We start from the raw sequence: 26,439 nt of genomic DNA, 5'->3' as shown, positions 1-26,439 counted from the left end.
ATTGTCACGGTTCCCGTCATGGTCCTGTAACGGTCGGCATTCTTTGTTGCTGTGGGACTTAGCTTGTGCACTTTTTCGCTGCGCTCACCTTCCCTCATTGGTCCTACCCGTCCATAACCTTGAACCTTCCAAGCTGGAAGGCTGTTGGTTTGCCACTGGAGGTGTGTGAGAGCTAGGTCTCAGATTGAATGTCTTAGTGAGTAGCATGTCAGTTTGGTGCCCTGTTATCGCACTTTCCCACTGCTTATTATCTTGTTACAGTCTGTGACGTTGCAGGATAGTTGCTTCATAACTCGTTTCCATGTGATTTCTTCTATTTTAATTACATATATATTTAAAACTACTATTTCGTATATTTAAAACAACAAAAACACACACACACACACACATAACGCCGCCCCTGCATTACACAAGATGCACACAATGCACACGTCCTCAGCTTCACTACAATTTCATGATGTTAGCACAGTTCAGGACGACACGCGATATGACACAATGCATACAGTTCAGTGGCACAGCACAACACACCTGCCAAGCGGAGTACAGAATGCTTCACCAACAAAACGAATACAGGAGACAAGAGCTCAAAAATACAACCCACTCACAATACCGCACAGAGTAGAGGAAAAACATTTGGATTACGGTACATATAAAGTAGCCTAACCCCCTGGCAAGGTAGACCAGCTACCAAGAAAACAAATCCTTACTTGCATTAAAAACCACCTTGAGAGCGGACAACAGAAAAAAAGACCGTAACTTTTCTACGGCAAACGGGCCAAACTACAGCTCGGCAAAGAGAGTAAACTACAGCTCGGCAAAGAGAGTAAAGGAAAATGGAAACTATTAGTGTTACTATTGAAGAAAGTTCACGCCAAGAAAAACAAAGGCTGAGAATTGTACAAAGTATCCAGGGATGGGTCGTTCGAAGATATATTCTGTTCGGAACACCAAGAGACTAGGCGTTTGAGTGCACGTGTATGTACAGGTTGATCAACACTGCCGTTGCTGAATGCAGCTGTCAGGAGCGTGCTCACACCGGCATGCTGTTCCGTGTGGTATTGGCAGCTGTATATATTGCAACCGCAGCGCATCGTAGCTTCTCTGCATCAATCGCCTGACGCCAGATGAGCTTGATCGTGCGGGTGCGTTTCATCACCAGCGGGCTCCTGAACGCATAGCAACAGTGCTGTGGATTGCACCAGCACCAGTCAGTACCGTTTGGACTTCGGAGTATCGTCGGTGCGATGTGATGAGCGGTGAAGGTCTCACAGGGATTCTGTGCCCTCGGCCTGGGTAATGGGTCGCTTTGCGCTCGGTTCAGCCGCGTCATCAGCTGGATCAGCTGGATCAGACCGACGCTTGGCTGCCACCTGTAAAGCACACACAATACAGCAGGGAGCATGCAGCATTACACTGATGATAATGAACAACACACAAGAGCACACAATCATATCAAAGTCCACCCAGCATACTCAACTACAGTATGACCTGGTACTATTCACGTGCAGTCTGGCTCTGGCCATCGTGACAGCCAATCACTGTATGCAACTTACTAGTAGAGAGGAGTTGAGCAACGGGACCATAGGTATAAACTGCTGGCAAACATATGCATCCTTCCGGGGATTTCATGTGGACTTGCTGTAGAGTGCAATCAAACGCCTCACCTGGGGATTGCGGAGTACATGTACTGGCTTGTGCCCGGGCCAGTAAACGGCATGCAAGGCGAAAATCAAAAGCCGCTAGGTCCAGCACACCTGGCTTCTCTACCTGACTGCTGGGCAGATTCGTGAGGCATGGCTATCAGGACGAAACACTACATGCAGCCAGGCACATCTTGTTGAACAATCCTTGCTCTAACACACGATGCAGCGCATCACCCGACCACTAAAAAGCAAGGTAGTGTCTGTGATGAAGAGTACACTCGCATACAACCCAACGCACTGCTCCAGGAAAGCTGAAGAGCTGTGTTCGACCAACACTAGCAAGAGTAATTGAGATGAATGTTTCACTGAAGTGCTATCTCGTCAGCGCTACTGTACATTGCACCATGCACTTGATATACGGAAAACAATGCTGTTGCCAGTGCTTCAAGTGACGAGAGCACATGGTTCACAGACCTGGGCTTCCATGAACAGGATTTTTAAAGCAAGCACAGGCTAGCTCAGTTCAGGCTAGCCTGCTCTTAAAAATTCTATGCTGCGTTGTTATTCCTTGAACTGGCGTTCTTAGATTCAATTTTCCAATTATTATTGTTCTCCTGGGCTGGATGTTACTGGGCTCTGTGTTCTTGCAAACCCAAGCCTAGTGTACGGGATACGGCTGTTGTGTGCGTGTGTGTGTGTGTGTGTGTGTGCGTGTGTGCGACGAGGAATGTTCTTTTGTCTTCCCGAAACGACTTCCCCTCTCTTTTCCGAGAGACATGTGACCTTCGAGGCAATGTGGAACAGAAACAGGAGCAGGTAAGTGTGTGCATGCGTGGGCCTGTGTGCATGTGTGCATGTGTGTGCATGTTAAGGTATGTGTGCATGTCATCTTACCGTAGCTGTACTTGCTGTGCTGCCGTTGTTCGTGCTCTTGCTCGCCCCGGAAGCCGTGCACAGGGAGCTATCATTGTCATCTGAAGACACAACTGATGGATACATCAGAGACTTCGCCTTGGCAATGACACCTTCATCCTGATGTGCACAAAGGAAACACACAAAGCAGAGTGTGCAAACAGAGAGTTGGATACAGATACCAAAGCCACTGTCCAGTAACACGGCGAAAAGTGTCCGCGTGCTGGTTTGTGCATCAAGTGTGTGGGTACAGTGAGGGCTGCGTCCCACCAGCCTGTGTAGTTTTGCAGGAAGTGTGAGTTTCAAAGTCTGAAGAAAAAGTTGAACAACCGTTGTTTGCTACACCACAGCTCAGTGGTTAGAGCATTGCTGGCCAATAGCAAAGGTCCCTAGTTCGAGTCCTGGTGGAGACAGTCTTTGTTTTTCAGACTTTTTTCCCTTTTCAGCCCCTCAGGCTTATGATAGTGTCATGACTCACACAGAGCTAGTTTCTCAGTGAACGTTGCTGGATGATACAGATGAAGATACGCACACACTTGGTTTTGCCCGCGATACCATAGCATAGTAGTAGAGCATTGTTGGCCTTCACAGTACAGTACTACTGTAGAACGGGTAATTTTAGCGACGTAAAAACCCTAGCGAATTTAGCGATCGACTCATTGTCGCTAAAGTTTCAAGGCGCTAATCGGTTGAGACATTACGAGTAGTGCACTGGTGATCCATGAGTAAAATCGCTGCAAATCGCTAAAATAAAACGTCGCTAACCGGTTGACAATGGGAAAACGCTAAAATTAATAGTCGCTAAAATTACCCGTTCTACAGTATAGCAAAGGTCCCTGGATCAAGTCACGGTGGTGGCAGTCAGTTTTCGTTTTTTTCTCTTTTTTTTCATTTCAAATCCCCAAAACTGATATAAACTTGATTTAAACAAGAAGCTGCAGGAAGCCTCAGCCCTTCTTCAGACTTAAAACGAGAGGGCTTGAAAGCCCAGGAGCCCTCGCTATGCTTTGTTTTCAATTACCTAGGCCATCATCATGTGTGTTATTCGAACTGATAGTTCGAATAACACACATGATGATGGCCTAGGTAAGGCCACCCTTTGTTAATTCATTGTTTAACGTCCTTTTTTTCGCGAAAAGGTACGCGGGAGGGCGGAAAAAAAACAAAAGCCCATTCCAAAAACTGGAAACCCCAATCAAACATTTTGACCAGTAAAGCATGTGATATATACAATATTTCTGGGTCTAACGGCACTTGCAGGCATAGAACAACACTCTTTGATGGTACATTGGAGCACATGCCTGATGAATCCAACAAAACAGGTACATAGCATGGAGTTAGCATGTCATGAATTCATTACATCTGGATTTTTACTAGGACACAAACCGTACGATATTTAAAAGCCAACAAAAAAAGAAAAAGAACACAAGACAAAGGCATGCCCGGGAGGCAAGATTATAAGTTTAAGGTCATGATCGGCACACTGTGAAACTACACAATCATGTATTTACAACTTCGCATATTATAGGTACTACTACTTCCTTGTTTTTTTTTCCGGTCGGAGGCAAAAAGGTACGCGGGCGCGGACGTTAAACAACGAAAAAAGAAAGGGTGGCCTAATTGAAAAAAACAAAGTATCTCTTAATTTGCTGGGCAAAAGTCCTATATATAGGATTTGAAAATGCGTGACCTTTATGCCGTTGTTATTGGTCATCGTGAGTCATTCATGACCCATAAATAAGAGCATAATGGTTTTATTAGAAGCTGTAAATATGTTTGAGGCATGAATGTTTACTTTTTAGATTCATAGGACATCATAAATACCCATTTTGAGCAAGGATTGGAATTTTGAGCAGCATTGTTCAGCTGGTGTCATGGGAAGGACTGAAGCAGTGAATGTGCAAAAGAACATTACAGGTGTGGCACGGGGTGGTTTCATGACGACATATCGCACATGCCGTCGTGAAACTACCAATTTTAAGGATAAAACAAGGTCCAGTAAAATCTCAAATCCTATATATATGATTCGAAAAATAGGGCACAGGCCTTAGAAATATTGCGCAAGGAGATGAGCCTTAGATGTTAGTATTTGAAAAAAAATCTTATTCAACTCTCCATATCGACTAAGACCTAACGCGGAAGAATTGGTCACATACGTTTCCCTATGCTCATGCCACACCCATTTGAGTTGAAAAATATGACCAAAATCCTATATATAGGATTTAGCAAATTAAGAGATAGCGAGAGCTCCTGGGCTTTCAAGCCCCCTCGTTCCTAATTTTCGTCCGCCTGATTGTGCAGTGCATCCTGCAGGCACTCAAAAAAATTTGGTTACCCGCCTTTCCCTACACAGAATGGAGCAATCGAAAGGTCTATTCCCATTGGAAAGTTCTCAGCTATCAGCTCGAACACGAGCTAAAAAAAAAGGAACTTTAGCTCATAAACACACATGGATACACAACTCAAAACTCCCAGACAGGTACGTACATTCCACCAAGTAGTTACTTCAGTAGAATTATTAAGAGTCCATAACCCCAAGAGTGTGCAACTCTGTACATGGGGATCCGCGCGGCGGAATTCCAACATTACGTCAAACATGACGTACACGTTCGTTGCGCTTGTAAATTTTCTGCTTTGCCCTGGGCTTTATGTCAAATTCACTCGAGTCGAACATGATTTCATGCCTTGAACTTTGCCGAGAACCGCCCAAGTGTGGATGAACCCGTAGACTCCCCAAAGCCGCCCTTTCGCCTGAGATTACGGACTCTTGATACCATACTGCTCCGTAAGGACTCTTGATACCATACTGCTGCCTGGTTCCAAGCACCGGAGTAAAGAAACTTTCTTATAGCTTTTTTCTTCATTTTTCAATATTTTTCAAAAGATAACGTGGGACTCGAACCCGCACTATCGCCTTGCATGCATTCCCTCGATGCACTTCGCATACAAACACATTCTACCGAGTTGCTTCACGTTGTGATCCTGCCGTTGAAAGTCCTATTTCAACATGTGGCCAGCAGTCTTTGCCGATACGTTACGGGACATATACTGGATAGCGCCAGGCATGGTCCGTCACGTGATGACGGCCCTACCGACCGCACCGCGAATTAAAGCGCTGTGGACCCTGGCTAGCGCTAGGCGTCTTTTGCATAGCTTTCGGAACAAGAATAACTTGAATAGGTGTGTACAGGAGAGGCTATGCGTGATGTCCTGAAAGGATGTTGTCAAAGTCAATGCACAGCTCTGCCATAAGCAGCACACAACTCCACACAGCCCCAATCTCATACCTTGGTCCACGTATGGTCCAACGCTTCAGTAATGGAGAAACGCTTCTTTGGATCAACGGTCAACAGCTTGCGTATCAGTTCTTTTGCTGCAGAAGAAGCACAGAGCATCGAGAGAAAGAAAGAGAGAGAGAGAGAGAGAGAGAGAGAGAGAGAGAGAGAGAGAGAGAGAGAGAGAGAGAGAGAGAGAGAGAGAGAGAGAGAGAGACAGAGAGAGAGACAGACAGAGAGACAGACAGAGAGACGGAGAGAGAGACGGAGAGAGACAGAGAGAGAGAGACAGAGAGAGAGAGAGAGACAGAGAGAGAGAGAGAGAGAGAGAGAGAGAGAGAGAGAGAGAGAGAGAGAGAGAGAGAGAGAGAGAGAGAGCGAGAGAGAGAGAGAGAGAGAGAGAGAGGGAGAGAAAGTGAGGGAGAGAGAAAGAGAGAGGAGAGAAAGAGAATGAGAGAGAAGGGGGAATCAGGGTAAGAGTTATTGCAGCTTGGCCTCTAAAACAAAAAATACTTCATATTCCAAAAGTGCTCCCTAGGAAGCCAGCAGGGAGGGGGGGGGGGGGGGCTGCAATACACATGATTACACAAAGCAGCTTCCTTCCAATAACTGCTTATGACAAGTTCACCGTAGGACAAGAGCCGCAGCCTACCGTCTTGTGACACATTGCCCCAGTACTGCTGTGGAAAGCTGTAGCGACCCTTCTTGATCTGGTCCGCCATTGACATGTCCGTGATCTCGTCAGAAAAGGGAGGATATCCCGCCAGCCTACAGACCAATCAACGGGACACACAGCACATGGTTCATTACAAGACATGTTGCACTACAGGATCACCTATCAATTTCTGCAGTTTTCAAAGAAACAAAAGAGAAAAAGGCATGAGGTTTGTGTGGGTCGGATGCAAGTTCTTACGCTCCACCCATCTTGCCTATTTTTCAGACTCTGTTTAGCTAGTACCGTCTTCAACGATGAAAAGCAGCCTCCCGACCAAGGGCAAGCCGCCCAGTGTGTCTGGTCCTTATCTCAAACCTGGATCCTCGAGTGCTTCTACGAGCAGAAAAACCCTGCTGTCCTCACGAACACCCCTGGACACTCTGCGTTCGACTGCTGCCACTGGCAACTCCGCCTACGATTCGGATGTCCTTCAAACGATGTTCAACGAGCTGATGAAGAACAGCAAAGAGACGCGGAGCGGCATGGACAGGCTAGTGGACGACATCTCCAACAAGTTTGAAGCAATAACGGCCGAAAATGCTAAACTCAGGACGAAGCTTGCCGCACTGGCAGAGTGACTTGCAACTGTAGAATAGTACGGTACAAAGTCTGTAAACCAGAACCCTGTATGAACCTCTAGTTTGAATTTCAAACAGCTGGTTGCTGATGAAGTGGACAAGACCCGTCGAGAAACAAACATCCTTCTCCGGGGAGTGGATGAGGAAGGCGACAAGATCAACCGGGACTCTTGTGCTCAGCAGACCAGTTTGCGTACAACTTGCCAAGCGAGCCACGAAGGCTCGCCAGCAGTAAACCGCACCGAGTCTTGCTCAATCACCGCAAGATTCGCTCGCCGCCGGTAAGACAACTCACTGCTGGGGAGTTTGGCCTGGATTTCCTTCAATCTCTCAGAGCAATAGACTGCAGTGCCGTGTGAGTTGATCTATTTGTACACCTGAGTAGATGCATAAATGCTCGTGCTAGTCCCCTACTTTGCTGACTTCTCAATCCTCGTGCTGTCTCATCATCCCGCGCTGCTAGAATTACCTGTTCGAAGGAATCGCTCGGCCTGGTACTGCCCCATAGATCGTAGCTTGGCTATCACTCTATATCTTATCTTGGAGCTGACCGCCGGAACTCCCTCCCTGCCGCAATTCGCACCATATCCTTGCCTGCTGCAGTCCACTCCGCTATCTTCACGTGGCTAGGGCACCCTGTAAGAAGACTGCGGGGACTGCCCTAGTAAAATATGAATAAATGATAATAACGAGAGAGCTTGGAAGCTCAGGGCCCTACGCTATGCTTTTTTGCCTAGCTCATCATGCATGTTATTAGAACTGATGGAATTTTTTTCCATTGATTGGCTACATCATTGTACAGTCAGACCTCGCTTAACCGCACACATCTGTTTTCCACAAAAATATCGGGATAGGCGAGGGAACAGGATAATCGAACACACATACTGTATGTAAGCATGCCATATGCTGTAAATCGGTAACCAACGATTTTCTTCCGGATGGCGAGGGATCCGGATAAAAGAGGACCGGATAAGCGAGGTCAGACTGTATTGCAAAAACGATTCAATCAGTTTGAATATGAGTTAGGGAAAAGTAATCGCAGAATTTACTGGGGATTGCTATTTTCTCTCACTTCATATACTTTTGGTTTGCTCCTTCTTTTCCTTTTTATCTCCTTATAATCGGATTTTCTGGCCTCTTTGTAGTAATACATTGACTTGGTTGAGCCAAGGATGTAAAATATATTCCATACTGATACAATACGATACAATAATACAATAATGTCCTTGCCTTGATAGCGTGCTTGTTGTTTCTGACGGGCGAATGCATGCCATTGCATGGTTGCCTGTGGAGCACAATACATAACTTTACAGTCTCCTATAATACGCATCCTGTCCGACGGCAAAAGAGGCTGCGGATTTAGTTATTCTGCACGTTATCAGCAATGACTACTGATCTTCAGCAACTTGGGTCTCCTATAATACACACCCTGTCTATGCTTTCGTAATGCTAACATAATGCTCGGGATAGCACTCGCTACTGATCTTCAGAAACTTGGCCTGACTATCACTCACAATAAGACTGTTGTAATGTTCATCGGAGCAAGGATGCGGCTAGCGAACGAAGTCAAGAAAGTTAAGTTGACGTGGTTTGGCCATGTTACGAGACATGACGTTTTCTCCAAGCCCTTCCTGCAATGATGAACTCCTGGATCTCGACCGAGAGGAAGGCCCGCGACATCATGGATTTCTAACATTAAAAGTTGGACGGGTCTTCCCTTGCATGCTCTCTCTCATGCAGCACACGATAGAGTTGGATTCAGAGACATCATTCACAATTCTCTCGCTGATCAATGCCTCTACGATCACCTTGTGATTATGAGTTATACATACATACATACATACATACATACAATGTTCATCGTTCCCAAGCGATCGCTGGTTTCTCCCACAATTTCATCGTACTGTTGTACGACATGCTATACGACATCCTTATACCGTACAACACCGTATCGATGTCTGGCGCTGTCGCCTTCATCTCTGGTGCCACAGTTGTGCGGGTGTAATCTAGTGACTTCGTACATGCGTTATAATAGACCAATCCCTTTGTCTGGGTTCGTGAAAAGGGCCACTCGTGCAAGTCAGCTCGTGTGAAGTGCATGGTTTTGTATTTAGTTGGTACATGTATGTGGAAGCTTATGGGACAGAGAGACTTTTGCTCCCCGAGCTTGGAGGAGGCAACAAGCATGGAGGAGGCAACGATACCCTGCTATTCAACTGTTTGAATTTGATATCGATGTAAACTAAACTAATATTCAAATACACCCGTACTGGGGCGCAATGAACGTGCCCCAAATCCACGAGTGTACTTGACAGGAGACATTCAGCAGCCTGTCAGCGATCCACGATAGCGATCCACGATAGATCTACAAGCGAAGGTCGCTTCAACTCGGACAAGAACATCGTGTACGTGCTGCATTTGCATTCTCTCCGCCAAAGCGGAGTGTTGAGGAATACAGTGCATGTACGTCTGACCGCTGCATCGTGTATTCAGCAAAAGCGGCTGCGGTAGTTACGCTTTTCTCCTCCGCAAAAGCGATGCAAGCTTTTCACGTGTGACCGCGGCCTAATACAACACCGTCTACCACCTTGATGACCTAGGCAACAAAAAGCTTAGGGATGTTATAAATTTTCATTTCTCCTATGTTTTTCAACACATAACCTAGGATTCGAACCCGCACTATCGCCCTGCATGCATTCCCCCGATACACTTTGCATACATACTTATTCTTCCAAGTAAGTTGCTTCACGTTATGATCTTGCATTTGAAAGCCCTATTTGAATATTGTGGCCAGCTGTCCTTGATGGTACGGTACGGGATAGCGTAGGCATGCCGATGGCACAAACAAACACGGAATTAAAGCTGTGTGAACCCTGGCTAGCGCCAGACGTTACTGAAGTAACGTCTTTTGCATAGCTACGGGAATAATAATTCAACTCGGATGGCGAGCCAAGCGAGTGCGACAAAATGGCACAAAACTGACAAGGAGTACTGAGACATTCGGTGATCTGACACCTAGCTCCAACACTTCTCCAAGCTGACTGTATAAGATCTGGTTACGTTGGTGGACAGTTAGTCATAACTCGTAACATTTTGTCCTTCTCCTTTTTCACAATAATAACAATAATAAATAATAAAAGAGATGAAAGAACATGATCGCGCACACTCAACATGAGTCAGTGTGTTTCACAGCCTGTGCTTTTTCTATTCAGTCAAAGAAAAAAAAAGGAACCTGACCCCGACGTGATTCGAACACGCAACCTTCTGATCTGGAGTCAGACGCGCTACCGTTGCGCCACGGAGTCAGCTGAAATACTCCTATCAGAGTCTTGACCAAGACACTCACACCGGGACGGACAGGCATGACAGATGACATTCCAAGAAAACAAGGGTCAAATAAGAACGCTCCGGGTCCCGAAACCGATTTATCCGGTACCAGCATTGTAATTCGGACCACAGTGAACTGGGTCAATCTCCGGGCCCACAAGCCAACCATGCGTGAGCAAAGAGACTTTTAAAAGCTGACAGATGCATCTTTCAGGCAGAGATTGAGTGGCGGCTGTCCATCGACTTTGCTGGAAATTGCCAGTTACTTGTCATAACAATGGTTGATACGCAGACACCCAACTCTACAAGCAATATATAAACCACTCACAGCATCAACAGCCAACAACCCCACTCCTGTTCACCAACAGAGCTAGCAATGTCCATTTACCACAATCATCATAACGCTTCAATCGTGGCAGGCATATTGAAAGACTTACATGATGAACAGGATCACACCCAGGGACCAATTGTCCACGGCTTTGCTGTACCCGCCGCCCAGGCCAGAGTCTGTTAGTACTTCAGGAGCAAGGTAACTTGGCGTTCCACACAGCGTCTTCATTAGAGACTGCTCTCCAACCACTCGCGACAGGCCAAAATCTGTCAGCTGGTCAAGAGAGAACAACAAAGTGAAATGAGTGCCATCGCGTACGTACACAACAAAGTCATCTTCTCATGAACTACTACTGTAAGACCAGATATTTTAACGTCAATTAAACTTAACAATCTCCGGATTTTTGTGGGTTAACGAGGTGAAATTCTAACGAATTCTGTCTCAAAACCGGCAAATGACTGTACATGCACATATCGTTTTGCATATAACGACTTCAAACGTTAACGATTCTTTCAATTTCGTTAACTCGTTTAATAGAACTAAATGTTCGTTAACATTACTGGTCTTTCAGTATAAGTCTTGAACGACCTTCACGTGGCTCAAATATACCAAAAAGTGCCATGCATATATCTACAGTACAGCCATGTAAATACTAGCATGCATGACCACAAGGCAGCACAGGCACATGTACCAGTGCCCCAGTTATTCTCAAGTTCTGCAACGACACTTCACCGGTGATCTTACCTTGAGAAGCGTCTCTTTCCGATCGTCAGCAAGGAGAACATTCTCACACTGGAGACGGGAACACACCAACACAACATCGGCATTCATGTCCAGTAAGAGTACATGCATGGCACACTCCAGTATAAATAATACAGAGCATACAGCACACGCATGCAAGGAACCATGGCAAGATTTCACATTGATGTGGAGGACGTGTTGCACGATCGTTGAGCACATAGATCCAAAGCACATGGTCCTGAGTGGGTGCATGTATGTGGATGTGTAAAAAACATGAGTCATGTCACTGCAGAAAAAAAGAAGAAGAAAAGGAATCTGACCCCGACGTGATTCGAACACGCAACCTTCTGATCTGGAGTCAGACGCGCTACCGTTGCGCCACGGAGTCAGCTGAAAATCCATGGACTGCCATTGATACAAGTCGGCGCCGCGGCAAGTCTGTCTCCGGCCCGGCATGGTAGAATTCAGTACAAAAGAGTGTACAATTTGCCTGCACGTTTCCATCCAGAGCTGCAATGTCAGGGTTAGCTTCACATCACACAACATGGTTCCATGAACAAACAGTGCAAAGGGACTGTCTGGCAAAGCACCCACCAGAGCGTGGTCGTGTCAGTGCTCTAGCTAGCATGTCAAGGTAGCACTGTTTGGGTCTCACCGAAACATTGGTCCTTCGAGCCGGCTCTGCAGAGAGGGTCCGGTACCGCCACACTCCAACCGTTTAGACTCCAATTATGTGCAGTACACTGCCAGGGTCAGGTTGCATATTTTTCCGCTCTTCAGAAAGTGCTCGTCTTGTAGCTTTGTCCTGGTTTTGAGCGACATTCATAGTACTATGCCTGGGCCTTCAGCCACGAAGACCTCTATTGGGAAGTCAGGATCAGCAGGTCTGGGATCGGCACTGCGGAATACACCTGATCGGCAGAGCAGGAAGACGTCTGCAAACGCCCCTCCAGACAGCATTCGTCAGGAGGTTGACAGCCATCAATGTGATGACGTTCCCTCGCTTCTCCAGCAAGTTCGGCGGGAGCAGAGGGATACCAAAGAGAGAGAGAGAGAGAGAGAGAGAGAGAGAGAGAGAGAGAGAGAGAGAGAGAGAGAGAGAAAGTGGATGAGATTTTTAGTGATATTTCGGCAAAACTGGAGTCCGTAATGGCCGAAAACCTGAGCTTGAGAGAGAAGCTTGCATCTTTCGAATCGAGGATGGCGGAACTAGAGAGGAAGTACGGTTCGCTGGAGAGCACCGTACGGGTACAGCGTACCACACAGTATGCTCTAAACACAGACCAACGGACAGGGTCCCTGGCAGAGGCTGTTGCAGAAGAACTGGACCGTTCGAAGCGTGCCACAAGCCTCATAGCCCGAGGCATTCCTGTCCTTCATGAGGAAACCAGTAAACGCCTCCTTAAGGAGGCTCCAACCTTCTGCGCTGCGCAGCCGGTCTGGCGCTCTGTTTTTTGCAGGCAAAAGTCTTGTTTTTGCCGATAAGTGCGAAAAGTTGGGAAATTCCCATCTCAACTTACTAAAATTTGAACTCCGCGATCGACAGTCTTATTAGAGAATATTGTTTCATTCTTCACCTGTAGTCTTCCCTGGGCCCCATCGAGGTTCCTGTTGTTTTTTCCTCCGTTGTGTCAGTGGGTATCAGGGCATGTTTTCAAAAGCATCGCTGGTGTGAGCAAGAAGTTGACTTTACAGCTCGATTTCTCGAGATCCTGAATAATTTTGCTTGACGAAAAAATGAACAAGGAGAACGGAGCCAAGCGTCTCGATGGCTGTGTAACACCAGGGACCAAAACCTACTGTAAGCGCGTTTTGGAGAGAGAGAGACTGAAGTGGGTGCACAGACTCTGGTAAGTGGATCCACTTCTAATTCTCAAGTGGCGAAATATATTCCTACGCTGAAAACATTGCAGTCTTGAGTGAGTGGTAAATCGTTGGTGAACTACTGCTCAGTGACTTGGGCTATTTACGAAAGCTGTGACCTGTCAGCTGCCAACGTCGCCAGCAGTAAGTCATCACCTGCGTCCACTTGAATAAAATACAGCACTGAAAATTGAGTATGTTGTTTTGCAGTGCTATTCTCTATTGTCAGAGTGTGAAGTATTTTGTAAATGTTGTGTTGTACAGCACCAGTGATTTGAAAATATTCCTACACTACTCGCACCAGTTCTATTATGATGAATGCATGCACCTCTACCCATAAGCACTATGTGCATGCACATACGCAGGCACGCGTGTGAGCCTAAATGTTGTTTGTGTGTGCGCGCGCGCGCGCAGTGCATGTTGTGTGTGCGCGCGCACGCGTGCACAAGTGCATGGACAGCAGAATATGGTAACTAAGCTCAAGAGCATGCATTTTGCATGTGGGTGTATGCTATTGCGGGTGCGCGTATATGACGTACGTGTATTTGTGTGTGCAAGGGGTACTTGTTTGTGAGCATGTGCATGTAAGCGTACATGTATGTATCAATGTGTGCAATGCGCATGCACCCACATACACTTGTGGTTGTTCCATGTTATTGGGAATAGTGTATGATTATACCTAATGGGTGCTACACTGATTACTAGCAGTCGTTCATTGCCAATATTGAGTTGAACCTGCATCTACATTGTACATGTACTACAAACATGAAACTGCCCCCCCCCCCCCCCAGAATATAATAATAATTGTTATCCTCCTCAAGCTCTTTGCCTGTTGCTTTATGAGAAATACTAGGAGTGAACTATTGCAAGAGTTGTGATGCAAAGCTGGTCTGAACTGTGCTCAGGGTCAGTAGGCCTTGGCCTGGATCATGAATAACGTTGTGCATGGATCATGCCGATATCCAGATCAAGGGCTAAAAAGCCCAGGAACCATGGCCTCATCTAGTCTCCATGTATACTATAACAATCTGGGGGACCATTCAATGCTTTTGACACAAAAAATTGGAGTAATACCACAAGGAATGCATAGAATGATCACCTTACCTGAAAAATAGCAATTCCAAGAATGGTGGAAAATCGGCCAATTTTCGGTCCTATTTTTATTTTTGGAGGTCTAAAATGCACGGTAACCCCCCTAAAATTATATATTTCTAGTTTCTATGAAGTATGAGGATCCCAAAAATAAAATAAAAAGGGCATGTCCATGAAGAAAATATGAAGCTGTGCACCCAATTGTACTTTGCGGACGGGCATTTCTGCGAAGTTCATTTTTGTACCAAAATTACTATTTTTCTGAGTAGTCAATGCTGATTGCCAGATGTTCTTGCTCAAATGCTTCACTGTGATGTGTGAAAGGACTTGCAATCACAAAGAGAAGCCAGACAACTGGTAAATCTGAAATATGACCCCAAAACAAGCAAATTTAGGCTGAAATCGATAAATACACCCACCCCTAGAAATACACCTCAAACAGCCTTATCTCCGCGGAAACACCCCCTGAATTTTTTTGTGGAGTAACATGGGATGATATAGAGCACACTCATCCACAAAAAGGAGAGGGTTTATGAAGAAAAAAAATCACCCCCAAAGGGTTGGAGCCTCCTTAAAGCCTGTTGCGACATTCTACAAGTCGAGCCCGCAGAAATTGAGTCCGCTGAACGACTCACGACTATGGTCTGTATCATCTCTGCCTAATGCTCGGGAAAAAAAAGAAAGAAAAAAGTGAACCTGACCCCGACGTGATTCGAACACGCAACCTTCTGATCTGGAGTCAGACGCGCTACCGTTGCGCCACGGAGTCAGCTGAAATCACAGGAACTGCAGTGAATACAAGTAAATAGTTGTGAAGCACAACAGCCACGGATAGCAGACTCCCAGAAAAGACGTGTGTCTGGGGGATAGTCCAAAGTCTTCAGTTCTTATGACTTGAGATGTACTACGTGGAGTTGGTTTTTAAAATAAATATGGGTATCAACTTGAGTCGAATGGGGTTCATAGAAATCAGTGGCGTGTTCTCTCCCGGGTTTTCTGATACAGACGAACTGAAAGTGACTCATTTCGTGCTACGTCATTGAACCAAATAACCCAAGCCAGACTCAGACATTTGTGACCGGCCTATGAATGAAACTTTCCAGGGCTGCCGTGGATCGCGACCCCATGACAAAAAGGCCATTACACATTGTTGGTTAGTGAAGCAGAATCGTGTTGTTTTCCTCTCGATTTTCACAATCAAAATAGTTCGTTTCGGATCAATTCTGTACGACCTGAAAGTCCTCCAATGGTGGCAACGGTCCATATTTACAGTTCTATGGCCTTGGAATAGCACATGAATGAAAAGGCTGTGTTTCACCATAGCAACAATTCGAGACAACGGCACCTCAATGAGACTGCTCTCGGACTGGTCACAAAACCCAAACACCATACAGTCATCAAGCACTTGTCAACAAGTGAGCTAATCTAACGGGAACTGACCTTCAAGTCCCTGTGGGTGATGCCATTCTTGTGAAGGTACTGTAATGATACAACATAAAGCAATGAAGATACAATAAGTCATATTTCTTTCATATCTGGCTTGCAAGTGTTGAGTTTCGGAGAGAAAAGAGCAGTACGTGGCATGTGGCCTCTAATTTCCTAAAAACTTTGAAATTCTCCGTGAAGTCCAAATTTGAAATTGCAATTTGTATTTGCTCGCAGTGGACATAGTTTGATGCGCTCCCCATGATATCAAGCGAATGGCCGAGGGCCCTCTTGATTGGTGTGAGTTGCCAGCATGATGCAAGCCAGATATGAATTGATCGAAGAAGGATAGATTTACCATCACTGTGGATAAGAGTCATACTGTAGCTCAGTTGGTTAGAGCATTGCTCGCGAATAGCAAGGTCCCTGGTTCGAGTCCTGGTGGTGTGACTGATGATTTTTTCTTTCTTTCATATCTGGCTTGCAAGTGTTGAGTTTCGGAGAGAAAAGAGCAGTACGTGGCATGTGGCCTCTAATTTCCTAAAAACTTTGAAATTCTCCGTGAAGTCCAAGGGCATGTTCGATTGTACGAATCCATCAGCCCCGGACCCGGATTCGCCAAATTTGTGCATGTTCGATTGTACGAATCCGGATCCCGAGAGCACGGATTCGGATCCAGTCAACCCACCTCCCAGAGACGGATTCGACGGATTCGACGGATTCATTTCGATAGTACGACTCGTATCTACTCAAAACTCGCAATATGCGTACACTAGGTCAAGAGTTTACCGCAACGCGTACAGATACTACGGGATGAGCTGTAGCAACGCGGTTGCTAAGGCCTTGAAACGGATTATCGGTTGTGCACATTCGATTGTATCCGTCAGATCGAAGTGATCTGGTCGGCGGGGATCGGGATCCAGTTTCTACAATCGAATGCAGCCCAAATTTGAAATTGCAAGTCATACACCTATAATAATAACTACATGAGTCACAGCTCGTGGACTTGAGACCACATAGAACAGATGGGAATTGGCATGGTGATTTGGCAAGCATGCAATACAATTAATGTCAATTTCCAAGAGTATTGAGTAGCCAGCACGGGCATGGGTCATGGTGCGTGCAGTGGGGCACTGATGCCGTCACATCCAGATCATTTCAATTCAAGCAAGACACACAAAGGCTTGGCAAGAGGAAGAAATCGAACCAATCTGAATCGAACAGATCTATGTCGACAGACTAGCAGGAATTCCACCTAGTGAGTGTATAGAATGTGAACATTCTCACGCTTCACATTCTATCCCTTCAGTTTGATGTCTACGTGTGACTACTGACTAGGACAAAATTATATCTGCCAAAGGCCGTCAAAGTGTGATATCATAGACACCTGACAATGGTGCAAGCAACTTGGCGTCCCCAGGACAGTACACGGTTTGCTGCTGTTGTACTCATGGTAATAGTGATACACTGCCAGAACAACACAACGTCCATACACGTGTACTGGGCTGGAGACGCGAATTGGGCGAGGCCACGTGCAAGTCATCACCTGGATGGTCATTTGGGAAACAATGCCTGCAATGTGAAAATTCACTACAAGGCTTATAACATCCTAAACTCTTCTGTCACCCGGTCCTACCTGTACAGCCATGGCCATCTGGTAGAAGCATAGCTTGGACAACGGCTCTTCAAAGCGACCTGTGTTCACAACCCTGTCGAAAAGCTCACCGCCCTCCATCCTGCACGCGGAAGAGAGTGAACAGTAGTAAACACAACAGAGCATGACAAACTCGGGTGAAATCCTGTTGAAGACTTGCTAGCGCCATACAATAGGACCTTTGGATTCAGAAGGTCGGTAAGCACTTTTTTTATAATTAACGGACAAAGCAAGCTTGACCACCATCAGACAATGCGGCAGCCAATATGGAGTTTTAGCATCACAAAGTTCACGTTCGAGTTTGCTAACATTTTTCGGTTTGCGAACTGGATTTCGAACTCTCGCATTTTTCGTTCGGAAAAGCAGTCGAAACACGAATCGCGGAATCGTGTCAGGACAGTCATAAATTTACTACGCTGTACTGTCTGCACACAAGTACAGCCTGTCAACGTCATGCAAGTGCGAATTCTATTTGCTTACCCTCAACATAAAAAGCTAATCCTCATCATAAAAAGTGAATTTCCTCACAGAGTTCAACTTTCATTGCAGTTCGAACACGAACGCGAAATTTGTCTTGCTTAACCTTCGTAATACAGGTCAAATCCTAATAAGTCGAACCCCAAAATGCCAGGGAAAAATTTCTAATCATCCGGATATTCTGATTATCCAAATATGCTTCCACAACACATTGCGTATGTCAAACTGCTCGCGTTCTCACGCAGAGTTGCGCTACGCACCTCAGACACAGATTTCGCGGACACTGAACTGGCCAGTACAGCCTGCTCATGCACACTGAACTGACTTGTACAATGTACAGTGAACTCTGAATTATGCTCTGCTAACCACCAATCTACAGAAATGAACTCACAGCTCAAGCACAATGAACAGCTGATTGTCCGTTTCAAACATGTTCTCCACACGGATTACACCAGGCTGCAAGCAAACAGAACAAACAGAAGTAACATTGAACAGTAAGTTACAACATGGCTGCTGGTCATGCAGAAAGTCATCCTGACATGCTTTCACACTATCCCTCAGACAGAAGGATTCCCCGGACCAAAGACCCTGCGGCCCCCCTCGTCACAACTGGCTCGCCTACAGTACAGGCTGCACTCATTAGTAGGATAACTCTCTCCTCCCTCCCTCCCTCCAAACAAAAAGCTTATGGCGTAAAGCAAATCCTGAGAACACTTTCATGGCACCTATGGCCAACCAATGCTTCACTTTGAAAAAAAAGAAAAGAACTTACGTTGTCAAGACGCTGAATGATGCGCACCTCTTCTGTTAGATTTGCTGGCACTGATGGCTGAAAAAGAGGGGAGACAAAGAAGCACTTTCGCATTTGACATATTTAAAAATGGTCTTTGTTGCTAGCACACAAATATTGACCTGTTCATTATGTTTTAAATTTGTGACGCTCACGAAAGTATGATAGTCTCACTGACCTTCAAATGCGAATTCAAATGTATTTTGACCAAACATTCACCGATGTCTACAAACAAACCAACTTTGGAAGACAATGCCACCCCACTCTACCTGCACAGCCTCTGTTTTATATTTCCTAGACTGTCACTCAAAACAGCAGCCAGGCGCAAACTCATTCAGCAAAGTTCAAACAAATGACATTCCATTCTCCTTCACAACATCGACTTTTAGTGTTTATCGGTCAGAGAGTAATTTTGGTTTTGTTTCCTATTTCGAGCGAGCGAGAGAGAGTGAGAGTGAGAGAGAGAGAGAAAGAAAGAGGGAGAGAGAGAGAGTGAAGAGAGGAGAAAGAGAGAGAGACAGAGAGAATGTGCAGCCCAGCCAGCTCACCCCGATCGAAAACTTCCGTTTGCTCAGGATCTTGACAGCCGACTTTCGTCCGGATGACTTATCAAACGCCAGCTTCACTTCTCCGCAAGCACCACTACAAGAACAAAGTGAGCAACGAAGCAGACCATTCCTCAAGGACTGAAGGAAAGGAGAGGGAGGGGGAGGGGAGGGGGAGAGAGAGAGAGGGAGAGAGAGAGAGAGAGAGAGAGAGAGAGAGAGAGAGAGAGAGAGAGAGAGAGAGAGAGAGAGAGAGAGAGAGAAGGAAGAAGATTTAACTGGCACAAGCCAAGCAAGCAACAGAACTTACCGGCCAAGCGTCTTGGAGAGCACGTATTGCTTTGACATTTCCTGCAGACCAGACCAACATGAAGAAGTCACATTTGAATGATCGGATCCGCAGTGGTAATTTGGTAGTGGAAAAGAGTCAAATTGGCAGAACCGGCATACATAGGACAAGAGTCAAAACAATAAGACATGGTACATCCTAGGCAACCAACAGTGAATGAGTATCAAAATGATAAGCACAGGTAGACACACACCAGGACAGAAGAAGTGATTAAACTGCAATACAAGTACAATACTCATTCAAAAGTGTTAGTAGCTGTACATATTTACTCTGCGCAAACATCATCACCATGTAAACAAAAGAAAAATGTTATACCTCTGAAGTAGTTACCACCGCTTTACGTAGTGTGCCTTAGGTGTTTGACTTTGTACCATGTATTTTTTGCCTCATTAGCCTCACCTCTCACCATTCACTTATTCCCCCTTTCATATTTCGCATGCTTTTTCTTTCCTATTTCTTCACCTAATTCATCACGTTGTTGTAAAGGTTACCACCGTTGTGTTGCTATTATTTCCTACACTTCATTGGTTCTAGTTGTCTGCACATCACTTGATAAGAAAGTGCAAAAACATGGGTTGTGAAATTCTTGAGTCCTAAAGCTGGCGGTTGAGACTTTAGAGCCTGAAGTTTGTACTGTTTCTAGCCGATACAAGTACATTTGCTCCTACGTGTATTGTAAACTTGTTTCGGGACAATAAGGAGCGGAACGGGCAAAGCACTGACAGACCAAGAGTGCAGCCAACACACAAATCAAGCAAGAAATTCCAGCAACAACAGAACCACCGGAAAGCGCATAGAAACAATAAGTCAGACACTTACTACAATTTGTAGTATCACAACTCCCAGACACATGTGCATGCATTGGCCTCTTACCTCGGGCAATTTGAGTGCTCCTTCTTTCTCAGCCATATCATGGAAAATAAACACTGGATGCAAGTCAAACATATGGGGATGACATTCGCCATGCATATCAGTGGCCGAGTGCCAAAACGCACAAATATCACCAGGCACGGATACATCGAATCAGCAGCATTCCATTCAATGCAGAACTGGCTTGAAAACTGGACACCAGTACTTTTCGGTACTGAAAGAACAATACCAATGTAGGACGCTTGTCCAGAAGCACAATATAACCGAAGCACAATACTCATGTTCCAACTAGTGTTCACAGCACACAGGCCACCAATACTACCGCCACACTGGCATTAATTTTCACCCGGTCAAGTTTCCACAGAGCAAACAAGGATGGCACAAAGTCACTTTTAAAAGTCAAATTCCATACAACTGGTCATTCCTAAGAACACATCCTGTTCATGAATACAAAGCAGCATCAAATGGCACCAATTTTCGCTCGAATACAGAGGCCAAAGCCGATCCAACTGGCCTTACTTTTGTTCTCTTTCAGCGAAAATGCAATGTCGTCACCACCATTCAAAACTTGTTTCCTTCCCTTCCCTGTACGGCAACAGCACAAAAGGGAACACACAGACCTTGAGATCACCAGATGGAGTATATTACACATGATGAGAACCTACCATTATGATGCACATGCGTTTTGGGCGGTTACAAGTGTTTCAAAATGCTGTGAGGATTGCCTGCGATTCCATTAGGTTTCTGTGCTGGTGGGCATTGTAACGGTACACGTTAGTTGTATTTCTCCTTCTTCTCATTGTATTGGGGGGTTGGTTATTATCAAAGCATAAACACATACTGTAAAAGCAGAACATTTCGGTGGTGTTTTATTTTCGGTAACTTCTGTGCCGAAATTTTTACCGAAATAAAACACACCGAAAATGTCGGTATAGTACTAGTACACTTACCTGAAGCGCGGGTTTACCGAAAATTTCCCTCCGCCGAACCGCCGATTTTGGAGAATACCGAAAATATTACACCACCAAATTTCTGCTTTTACAGTACCATGCTTACAAAGGAGAGATAGACATCGACTCGCTCGCTCGCTTTCATGTTACAAACATCAGGAATCATCAGCACACTTGAAGGAAGACCGAAGCAGTAAACTGATTACAGCATTATTCGTAAGGCTATGAATAATATCATTTGTGCCGTCATTCCAGCACACACACACACACAGAGCAACGTAGTCAAAAGGAATTCTTCGTTTTCTTGTGACAATCTTCAGTGGAGAACCGGCACCGATTGGAAACATTTTTCAAACTATAATACCGGCATATTACAAGACTTCACGAGGTTTGACAAAAATAAATTTATTTTTTCAAACATCGTGAAGTCTTGTAATATGCCGGTGAAGCTCACTGCAGGTAGCAAACTCCTCTGGACAAAGAGTGGCTTGCAACAAGACGACACCACCTTGCCATGTGCCAGCCATGCAGACAAACAATTGCCGAACAACTCAAGGCAAATGCTAGCAGAAATTAGGCAGTGTCATCATGGAGCCGAGCAACACAAGCGCGACTCTGCTGCTCCACTGGACACTCTACCGTCAGCCTTACCGATCTTGTCACCGTTCACAAATGTTCCATTCGCACTGAGTTTAGACAAGGAAAATAGAAAAACAAAATGACATCATAAATCATTTTATAGTAAAACGTCAGTAAAAATTAATGTTCTCTGCAAATAGATACAGTTGCACTAGGTGAAGCACGATCCGTAATAGCTTGGGGATTTTTTTATGGCTGCCAGGTTTAGCCTCGTTTCTCTGCTCTGTGCCAATGCGTCCACAAAGGACGACACAGCGCTGTACAACATACGTACAGTCCTTGCAAGCACACTAAGACATCAGTAGGCACATAAACTAATTCACTCGAACTAGGAACATGGTGCAGATGCGGCCAGAAGAGGGTAGCTACATTGCCGAGCACCCAAGAACGAGCAGGCAAGGATTTCCACAAGCTGCATGTACAATACACCGGTATGTACACGGTGGTGACTCCACTGCACATAGACTGCAGTACATGAAAAACAAGAACGGACTTGCCTACTTTGAAGTACAACTCTGCCCCCCCCCCCCCCCCCCCCATTCTTCAGCATCTGACACTACCGTAGAAACCGACTTTCACTGCATGCAATTCAAGGGGCATGGCTGTAATGAACAATTCAAGGGGCATGGCTGTAATGAACAATCCAAAACAAAAGCAAAAACCCGGAAAGTCACCTTTTGTCCTCCAGGAACACGGTGTAGCCAGTCTTTCCATGCTCCTGCGCAGACAAAAAAAAAAAAAAGAAAGAGAAAAGAACGAGTATACAAACTATGATGCATCTGCTGCAGTCTATAGTGCATTGATCCATGTCACTAGAGCCCGACGCCCCCATACCACTTTGTTGAGCCCGTGCACACAACACGATGCAGGATTGCACAATGTACAAACCTACTTCATGATACCACATTCTACATCCTCCACCCGTCACCACCAAAGTGGTCTATGGCCGGAAGCTCTGTAGCAATATTTTATTATACTTCATGATCATGGAGAAACCAGCCTAGGGACAGCTCTTCCCTTCTTCCAACACACACACACACACACACACACACACACACGCTTGTACACACACAGAAACTAGCTGGATTTCCTATGACACCTACTCTAAAGATGCGGCAATGGCAGTTGGAAAAAGACGGATAATGTGTGTAGGTCTTGTCCTCCAACACGTAAGCGCATGTTCGATGGCGGCCAATCGTATATTCATCCTCTTTCAGCTCTGAAAGTGTACATTCATATAGATACACAAAAAACAGAGACACAAGATCAAACAGACATCCGATCGTGCACATCTAGAAATGTACTATCTACAAACTTCCACATAACCATATTGAACTTGGATGGAGAGGCAAGGATTATTTATAGTGTTGAAACGAATAATCGAATAATCGAATAATTTAGAATATTCGTGGGGTGAACGAATAATCGAATAGTCGTAGGAATTATCAGAAATCGAAAAAAAAAAAAAAAAAAAAAAAAAAAAAAAAAAAACGATCTATGCTCAGTGCTGACCCTACTGATATTTGCACTGCGTAGATCTGCTCGTAGTATTTCTTCTCAATCACTTCTCCTCCAAGGTTTTTAATCTCCTATCGGTATCTAGTAATACATGTACATGTACATGTACTTCTGTTCTTTCCATACGAGGGAAACATGGATGCAGTGAATGTGATTTTCGGTCTTTGACCACTTTCGACCAAGACCCTATGCAGAGCTGGATCAAGCGTTGCACACTCTGGGGGGTTATGTACTCTTGGCGGTACAGGTTAACCGGTTTTGCACCCCCACATAACAAAATCCGATATTAAATCAGCAAAAAAATATTTTAAAAACTACTTAAAGGGGAAGTATACCCTAAAATCAAATTTTCACCAGTTGTAGTCTTCGGGGTGCTGAGTCGAATGGTCTTGGTCCGAGGAAGCTGAGACGCTCCCTTCCTACTTGAATCCCAATCGAACTCGCGCACTTCCACCGAAACTGGGTGACTGCGCCCTACTAGATGGGGATTTGTATGCAAAATGTCACTAAAAGCGCCATTTCGTTCTTATAAAAGCACGGATGACCGCGATTGGCCCATATGTTGTAGTCTTTTGGACGCTGAGTCGACTGGTTTTGGTCCGAAAAGGCTGCGATGTAGCGTTCCTCCTTTATTCTCAATCGAACATGGTTGAACAAGCGGTCACGTGCTCCTGCGTACACCAGTCACCTGGTCACCGTGCCTGCAGGGTACAACTTACTAGCCTGTTTGACCTTTTTTGGGTGCACTCCTGTCACTCGAGTTGAACTCGAGTTGAACCTTGGTGTGAAATTTGTCGCCTGCTGGCGTGGTGACCAGGTGATTTGGGCATCCAGGAGCACGTGACCGCTTGTTCAACCATGTTCGATTGGGAATAAAGGAGGAACGCTGCATCGCAGCCTTTTCGGACCAAAACCAGTCGACGCAGCGTCCAAAAGACTACAACATATGGGCCAATCGCGGTCATCCGTGCTTTTATAAGAACGAAATGGCGCTTTTAGTGACATTTTGCATACAAATCCCCATCTAGTAGGGCGCAGTCACCCAGTTTCGGTGGAAGTGCGCGAGTTCGATTGGGATTCAAGTAGGAAGGGAGCGTCGCAGCTTCCTCGGACCAAGACCATTCGACCCAGCACCCAGAAGACTACAACTGGTGAAAATTTGATTTTAGGGTATACTTCCCCTTTAAAAAGTGCTGAAAAAGTGTTCAAAAATGCCATCATGCGTATGATAGAATATAGATTATTCGTTCGATGGAGGGCGAAATTATTCGATAGATTATTCGTTCGAAGAATCCGTGTTCGGTTTAAACACTAATTATTTATAAAAAGTAAAAAGGACCAAGGAACTACAAGTTACACTATAATGTCCACTAACACCACCAGTTACTAAACAATCAGTTCATGCGATAACATTGCACGACACTGACCGACGGTACTGACGTTCTACAACACGCATGAACATCCGCCAACATCCTTCACAGCTGAAACTTTCAGCTCGTGCTTATCTTGGTTGCGCTCACCTTCCCCTCCTTATGTTATTTCTATAACTTAGAACCTTCCAAGTTGGAAGGCTGTTGGAGTGCGCATCCAAGATGTGCTAGAGCTGTTAGCCAGTTAGTTGCAGAACGTCAGTACCGTCGGTCAGTGTCGTGCAATGTTATCGCATGAGCTGATTGTTTAGTAGCTGGTGGTGTTAGTGGACATTATAGTGTAACTTGTAGTTCCTTGGTCCTTTTTACTTTATAAATAACCATATTGACTATCATTTCAATCCCTGTCTGGCTCATAGTCATATCACGTGTCTCAGAAACGCTTCGTACTACGTACAACTAGGATAGCGTGCGCGCAATCCGAAAAACTGCCATGATTATGCTGGCGAGTTGCATACGCGTAGTGAGTTTCTGCCAGGGAGTGCTTTTATTATTACTCTGCTGCTCGCTAGAAACGGGCTGGAAACGTACAACTGGGACACTGCACCACGCGTAATGTGAGTTTTCGCCGTCGGCGAACCCATACTAGAAAGGGTATCAGGAGTTGCACGCTCTTGGGGGGTTATTATACTCTTGATAATAGTAGAGAGATTGCTGCATTTCAACCATCGGCTGTGCTGCTCTTCTCGGGCTGGATGGGACATGGTGTGAGTATTCGCGCACAAATATCAGTACTTCCATGGATTTTGCAACATTATCTGGCACTACTGGTGCAGTCACAGCCTACTGAGGTACGTGTGCACAGACGTACACGAATGTAAGTAAGCGCTCTCAACAGCACTTGCACTAGCTAAATCTTCAAAAGTGACACTACTCTTGCATGCATACTTTCATCACTCACCCAGTGAAGGGTAATTGTGGTTGCCAGTGGCAAAGAGTCGAGCCCAGACCGGATCTTCTGTGGGACCATCGACCTCATCATCGTCGTACTCCTCCGTATTCAGAAAGAAGACATCCTGCGTCGGTTGCGTCTCGGGTTCCGACATAACGAAGCTTTCCAGTTGCTGAGCTTATAGTCTACCAAACACAGCGGAGCTAGCTCTCAAGCTTTTGTCAACTGGGAGGAAAGTATTATTTTATTGAAATGAATTGAGTATGTACATGTACAGCAATATGCAATGCTCATAAACCATCAGTTTTTGCAAAACGTGTCCTCAGAGTTTTCGCGTCTTTTTCAAAAACTGGGCCCTGAGCCGCCGAGGCGTTTACATGGTGTCACGTGTGTCATGCCATGTGGCATGTGCAGCATATGCAG

At 45.4% G+C, this 26,439-nt stretch overlaps 1 protein-coding gene and 3 non-coding genes across 4 annotated transcripts; all 4 read right to left on the bottom strand.

The window, feature by feature from the left end:
• Nucleotides 1–435: 435 nt before the first annotated feature.
• LOC135815026 (serine/threonine-protein kinase Chk2-like) lies at nucleotides 436–26,289 on the bottom strand. The gene is made up of 18 exons (XM_065328250.1): nucleotides 26,026–26,289; nucleotides 23,280–23,395; nucleotides 22,851–22,894; nucleotides 22,189–22,223; nucleotides 21,107–21,172; nucleotides 20,591–20,643; nucleotides 19,679–19,719; nucleotides 19,372–19,465; nucleotides 18,806–18,862; nucleotides 18,425–18,489; nucleotides 17,539–17,638; nucleotides 15,918–15,956; nucleotides 11,526–11,573; nucleotides 10,888–11,054; nucleotides 6,483–6,598; nucleotides 5,843–5,928; nucleotides 2,538–2,675; nucleotides 436–1,370 (listed from the first exon to the last, which is right to left on the bottom strand). The coding sequence occupies exons 1-18, from the start codon at nucleotides 26,168–26,170 to the stop codon at nucleotides 1,266–1,268; spliced, it is 1,515 nt and encodes a 504-aa protein (XP_065184322.1). The 5' UTR covers nucleotides 26,171–26,289; the 3' UTR covers nucleotides 436–1,265.
• On the bottom strand, nucleotides 10,357–10,428 carry Trnaw-cca (transfer RNA tryptophan (anticodon CCA)). Its single transcript has one exon. It is a non-coding gene; the product is annotated as a tRNA-Trp (tRNA).
• On the bottom strand, nucleotides 11,839–11,910 carry Trnaw-cca (transfer RNA tryptophan (anticodon CCA)). The gene has a single exon. It is a non-coding gene; the product is annotated as a tRNA-Trp (tRNA).
• Nucleotides 15,175–15,246, bottom strand: Trnaw-cca (transfer RNA tryptophan (anticodon CCA)). Its single transcript has one exon. It is a non-coding gene; the product is annotated as a tRNA-Trp (tRNA).
• Nucleotides 26,290–26,439: the final 150 nt, after the last annotated feature.

The sequence above is a fragment of the Sycon ciliatum genome, chromosome 4, assembly GCF_964019385.1.
Source record: "Sycon ciliatum chromosome 4, ocSycCili1.1, whole genome shotgun sequence".
In the NCBI taxonomy this organism is placed as follows: Eukaryota; Metazoa; Porifera; class Calcarea; order Leucosolenida; family Sycettidae; genus Sycon; species Sycon ciliatum.
This window is presented reverse-complemented; position numbering and strand designations above follow the sequence as displayed.

Bases quoted from the DNA above. Each gene is read 5' to 3' on its own strand.
- LOC135815026 (XM_065328250.1), bottom strand. From the start codon at position 26,170: ATGTCGGAACCCGAGACGCAACCGACGCAGGATGTCTTCTTTCTGAAT. The intron at 21,173-22,188 runs GTAAGGCTGACG...GTTGCCGTACAG, and splicing joins TGTGAACGGTGACAAGATCG to GGAAGGGAAGGAAACAAGTT. The intron at 19,720-20,590 runs GTAAGAGGCCAA...TCTGGTCTGCAG, and splicing joins GAGCACTCAAATTGCCCGAG to GAAATGTCAAAGCAATACGT.